The 6,011-nt window shown below is 60.9% G+C and overlaps 1 protein-coding gene across 1 annotated transcript in view; it reads left to right on the top strand.

Moving 5' to 3' along the window:
• The window catches only part of SND1 (staphylococcal nuclease and tudor domain containing 1), a gene marked incomplete at its 5' end in the record, with an annotated part of 47,250 nt that overhangs the window by 40,565 nt on the left and 674 nt on the right, over positions 1 to 6,011 (top strand). The window contains 2 exons of the mRNA XM_042020105.1: positions 897 to 969; positions 1,690 to 1,831. Coding sequence (XP_041876039.1) covers positions 897 to 969; positions 1,690 to 1,831 — 215 coding nt within the window. The remainder of the gene's footprint in view (positions 1 to 896; positions 970 to 1,689; positions 1,832 to 6,011) is intronic.

The following is a 6,011-nucleotide window of genomic DNA, read 5'->3' as shown; positions in this document are numbered from 1 at the left end:
GGAGGGGGCACCGGGATACCGGGATACAGGGCTGGCATGTGGCACCTGGAGTGGGATACAGGGCTGGGACGTGACACCGGGATACCAGGATACAGGGCTGGGATGTGGCACCTGGATACCAGGATGCAGGGCTGGGATGTGGCACCTGGGGCCGGAGCTGCGCTCCAGGGTTTGGGGTTCAGCCTGGATGTCCCCAGATGGAGGAGCTGGATGTTCCTGCCCGATCCTGGAGCGAGGCCGGTGGTGGGGGTGGCTCATCCGTGCTGGGAGCTGTGGCACATCCCAAATCCATGATGGTGCTGGCACCCGGCAGAGGAGCCCCGGCAGCTCACGGGGACGGTGCCAGGAGCAGCGGGAATGGGAGATTTGGGATGAGGTTGTGGGGCAGGACCCAGATCTCCCAGTGGAGCGGGGCCCAGAGCAGTTTGGGGGATCCCTTGAACATTCCCAGCTCTTCAGAGAGCCTGGAGTCGCATCCCAGACCGTTGGGCTCCGCCGGAATACGGGCACGCTCCGGCCTTTCCCAACCCCCCATGGCAGACCCTGGGGCAGGAGGGGACGCTCCTGTGGGGGCACGGAGCTCAGTGGCCTCATCCCGAGGGAACATCCCAGCCCTGCACCCTGCACCATGACAGGGATCAGGATCTGGGTCCAGCATCGGGCCTGGATCCGGCACCAAGTCCAGGTCTGGCATCAGATCCGGGTCCAGGACCAGCTCCACTGGGAGCATCCTGCTGGTTTTCCATCCGTTCCGTGCCCTCCTGTGCACCATTCCCCCATCCAGGCTCCTCTCGCCTCCCTGTTATCCATGGAAAGCCCTCACTCCGTGACTGGGCTGACTCCGGCCCTTCCCGCTGCCGCAGGAGCTGATTCCCAGCGCTCCCTCTCTTTTCCAGGGCCATCAAGAACGGGAAGGGGCTGCACAGCAAGAAGGAGGTGCCGATCCACCGGGTCGCCGACATCTCCGGAGTAAGGATCCCCTCCAGCATGCGGGATGCGCGGGAATTCCGCGGGGGATAAAGCCCCACGCTGCGCCGTTCATTCTGGGAGCTGCCGGGGGGCTTTTCCCTTTTTCCCTTGGATAAATAAACCGGGACTTGCTCCACGGCCAGGTGGCCGGACACAACACAGGAATGCCGGTGGGAATCCGGGATTCCCCGACTCTGCTGAGGGAATTTGGGGATCCCGACGCCTCCCAGCAGAGCTCATTAAGTTTTCCTCCGTTAATAATTCCAAGGATTTGTAGGGAGCCCTTTGCTGCTAGGATGGGGAGGGGGGATCCTGGGAAAGGGGAGTCACGGGATGTTCCCTTAGGGATGGGGGAATGGACCCAGGCAGCTGCCCAGGGCTGTGCTTGGGATGGATTTTGGGATGGATTTGGGATTTTGGGATGGATTTGGGGATGAATTTTGGATGTGTTTTGGGATGTATTTAGGATTTGTTTTGGGATGGATTGGGGATTTTTGGATGTATTTTGAGGTGTGTTCTGAGATGTGTTTTGGGATATATTTGGGATTTGGGGATGGATTTGGGCTGTGTTTGGGGTGCACGGCCCATCCCGAGCTGGGAACCCTCAGCTCTGTGCCCAGATCCTGCATCCCAGCTAGCACAGGGGACAGGGAGCACCCGCTGCCCCCAGCCCCGGCACGCCGGGATTCCGGAGGGTCCCTGAGCTCCCGTTTTCCCCAGGACACGCAGAAGGCGAAGCAGTTCCTGCCGTTCCTGCAGCGCGCCGGCCGCTCCGAGGCCGTGGTGGAGTACGTGTTCAGCGGCTCCCGCCTGAAGCTCTTCCTGCCCAAGGAAACCTGCCTGATCACATTCCTGCTCGCAGGTGAGCCGGGACGCCGGGATCGGCGCCACGGGGTTCCGGGATCGGCGCCGCCGGAACGTCCCCCGGGCTGGTACAGGAACATTCCCCGGACTGGGGGGCTCGGGATGAAGGGTCCCAGTTAATGCTGGAGCTGCCCCAGGTTGGGTTGGGAGCGGTTGGGATTGGGATTGGGATTAGGATTAGTATTGGGATTGGGATTGGGATTGGGATTGGGATTAGGATTGGGGTTGGGATTGGGATTAGGATTGGGATTATGATTGGGGTTGGGATTGGGGTTGGGATTGGGATTAGGGTTGGGATTGGGATTAGGATTAGGATTAGGATTAGGAAGGATGATTCCATCCCAAAAAACTTGGGAACTGGTGGGGAAGCACAAACTGGGGAGGAGGGAGGGAACACTGGGATGGGGATGGGATGGGATGAAGATGGAATGAAGATAAGGATCAGAATTAGAATGGGGATGAGGAGGAATTCCATCGGTGTTTCAAGGCTCCAGTCCCGGGATCAAACACCAGGAAAGGCAGAAGTGACTCCCACACAGGGAATGTTTATCCAGGGGGGAGCGAGGATGGAGTCAGGGAGTCTTTGTCCATCCCTTTGTCGATCCCAGAGTTGGGAACGTGTCCTGTCTCCCACCCCCAGAGACACCGGCACCGGGATGGGCCTTTGGGAAGTGGGGGCTCCGTCCCTGCTCCCAGTGCTGCTCCCAGTCCAGCCAGGGCCCTGGGATTGCCAGGAATGGTGCCATGGGATCCCCCTCCCCCCCAGCCCCTCACATCCCAGAGCCTTTTCCCGTTGGTGCTCCGGCTGCTGCTGGATCCTGGAGCATCCCTGGACGTGGCTGGCTCCACCAATGTCCCCCAGTGCCCCCCAGTGCCTCTATCCCTCTGGGAGCCATGGGAACGTCCCATCCCTGGAGCGCGAGCATTCCCAGCCCTGCTCCAAGCTGGCTCCTGCCCTCCGGAATTGTGTCCCAGACCCGCCCCTCTCCGTGTGCTCCGGCCCGTGAATATCCCGGGATCTGAGTTATCCACTGCCAAAGCCAGCAGGAAATGCTGGGAAAAGGTGGCTCCCTCCTCCTGGCCATGGGAATGTGGGAATTGCCGGGAGCGATGGAGCTCCCTGTGCTCGGGAGGAGGGATTGGGATCCACTGAAGTATTTCTGAGTGCGGGAGGTTGGCACCACCCCGGAATCCCAGTGCCCAGCACGGAGCCTGCGGGATCTGTAGGGATTGGGATGGGCTGGGCTGGCACTGCCCTGGAGTCCCAGAGCCCACGGGATCCACAGGGAATGGGATCAGGGTCCCTATTCCATGGGATTCCCTGCTCCGTGGGGGTCCCTGTCCCATGGTTCTCCTCTTTGGAGGTCCCTGCTCCATTGGGATTCCTGCTCCACCCTGCTCTGTTCCAGCAGGGATGGATTCCCAAGGCCATCCCATCCCATAGAACCCCACAGGCCACGATCCAGGCTTTTATTTTCCCAGACCTTCCGGACCTTCCGGCTTTTATTTTCCCTGTTTTCTATTGGATTTCTCCCCGGTGCCATTCCCAACCCTCCTCTGCCAAGCCAGGAATAGGATAAATATCCGCCTTTTATCAACGCCTGCCTTTTTTATGGATATCAAATGCAAATGAGCACCAGAAAGAGATGCCAAGTCCCTTAAAATGTGACTCCAGGGATGCTCCCGAGGGAGCTCATCCCGGCTTTCCAGCTAAAATAGATCCGTCGGAGCACTATAAATATGTGCAAATACAGGCGCCGGTTTAATCCCAAATTCCTCTCTCCCGGCAAAACTCGGGAGCCTGACGCCTTCCCGGAGCGGGGGCCGGGAGCGGGAGAATTCCCGAGGGATGAGGGGGCACCTCTGGGGATGTTGGAGTGCCCAAGTGGCTCCAAGGGGTCCCAAAATCCTCCCCAGGAGCAGCGGGATTGGGAGGTGGGGATGAGAGTCCGGAGTTTTTCCGTGTGAGCGTTCCCGGCGTGGTGCTGTCCCAGTGCTGCGCCCGCCCGGATCCGGAGCGGATCCCGGAATTCCGGCCCTGCTCCCGCAGTTCCCAGGCGTCCCCTCCCTCCCGCTCACCTCCCTTGCTCCCAAAATCCATAAATCCTGCGGGAGATCGATCCCTGGCGCTCAGCCCCGGCACAGCCGATCCCTGCCCGGAGCCATCCCAGGTCCCGGTGCCAGCTGCGGCTCTGGCCCTGCAAGGGAGCGAAGCTGCTTAAATCCTTGGAATCAAGGCTGTGGGGGTCCTTGCTCCAAGGGATTTTCCCTGGAAAGATCTGTTCTGTCTGTCCCCACTGATGGCCGGGGAGGAATTTCTCCTGGAATCCTGGTGCAGGATCCTCCAGGGCTGCTGTGGGATACTCTGGGATGCTGCGGAATGCCCCAGGAGGCCTTGGGGTGCTGCAGGATATCCCAGAGCTGCTGTGGGATACCCAGGGATGCTCTGGAATGTCCGTGGGATGCTGAGGGATGCCCTAGGGCGCTGCTGGGTTCCCCGGGATGCCGCAGGATACCCTGCAATGCTGCAGAATTGCTGCCCCCGTCCCTCAGGGGCCGATTCCGGGATGGGAGCAGCCCCACAGCCGCCCCCTCCACGCCGGCCCCGGTTCGGCGGGATTGCGCTGGAATTCTGTGGGAAGCCCGGGGGAGCGCGGTGGCTGCAGCACTTGCAGCCGCATCCCTCATTAATCCGTCACGGCTTCCCGGGAAGCGCGGCGCAGCCCGGATTCGGGATTAGCTGCTATTTTTAAAGCGCTGGAGAACTTTCCCGGGTGCCAAGCGCCCCCTCCCCTCTCCCGCCAGCATTCCCGGGGGGATGAGCGCACCCAGCCCGGCCTTTGGAGCTTTCCCTTTTCCAGAACCTTCCCTCAGGTGGCTTTGGGAAGCGTCAGAGGCCGGAGAGGATCCGGAGCAGGATCCCGGCACGGAGGAGCCGGGAGCTGGTGGAGTCTGAGGATTCCGGAGCTTCCTTGGCTCTTCCCTTGCTGTTTTGAGGGAAAAAATTCCATTGTGGTCTGTGAGCCCTCCTGGCCCCTTCCGCGGAGGAGGAAGGGCAGCTCCAGCTCCTCATTCCCGTTCCCAGTGCGGTGCTGGAGGAATTTGGGATCAGCGCTGGGCCGGAGTCAGAGCCAGGGTTGGGATCAGAGCCATGCCAGACCCCACCCGGTGCTGGAGGGAGGATCCCGGGGTGATCCCAGATTTTTGGGGGGCCTGATGGTTCCAGCTCATTAACAAAGATCCCGGGATTTCCTGCTCCCCATCCCACATTCTGCTGTGTTTCCCAGAAATCCCCCTTTTTCCAGAAATCCCCTTTTTCCAGAAATCCCCCTTTCCTTCCCTATTTTTGGGGACAGAGGACGTTGGTGCCGTGAAGGGCAGGGACAGGGCTGGGAAGTTCCTGCCGGATTCCCTGGAAATGGCTTCCCTTGGAGGCAGCACGGCCTGGGAATGGGGACTGGGATGGGGAAGCAACAGGGACAGGGACAGGGATGAGGATGGGGATGGGGATGAGGATGAGGAAGGAGCGGGTGGCTCTGGGCAGGATCTGTGTCCTCGTGTCCCTGGGTGTCGGTGACACTGACGTGGCCCTGGGGATGTGGCACCTCCTCACTCATGGCTCAGCTCGGAGCTGCAATCCCCGGCACTTCATTCATTATGCAAATTATGTAAATGATCATTAATAATGCAGGACTTCCCCGTGCTCCGAGCAGGGCAGGGGATCCCGGGGCAGCGGGAGAAGGAGGCGGGGGAGGGGCTGTGACTGGGCGGCCTGGATGGGGGGCCTGGATGTGTCCCCGTGTCCCCATCCCAGTTTGTCCCCATCCCAGTTTGTCCCCGTGTCCCCATCCCTGCTGGGCCTGGCCTCTCCCACGGCTGCGCCACCCCTGGATCCTCCCGGAGCTCCCTGTATCCCACTTGTTCCCAGTGTCCCCTTCCCTCCCAGACCCTTCCCAGGTCCCATTCCCAGCTGCCATTCTTGGGTGCCATTCCCAGGGGTGCCATTCCCAGGTCCCATTCCCAAGTCCCACTCCCAGGTTCCATTCCCAGGTCCCCATTCCCAGGTCCCCATTCCCAGGTGCCATTCCCAGGTCCCCATTCCCAGGTCCCATTCCCAGGTTACCGTTCCCGGGTGCCATTCCCAGGTCCCATTCCCAGGGTCCCATTCCCAGGGTCCC

Source organism: Corvus kubaryi, unplaced genomic scaffold (genome assembly GCF_017639235.1).
Source record: "Corvus kubaryi isolate FWS band 111438036 unplaced genomic scaffold, C.kubaryi_AGA036_p1.0 36781, whole genome shotgun sequence".
Lineage (NCBI taxonomy): Eukaryota > Metazoa > Chordata > Aves > Passeriformes > Corvidae > Corvus > Corvus kubaryi.
This window is presented reverse-complemented; position numbering and strand designations above follow the sequence as displayed.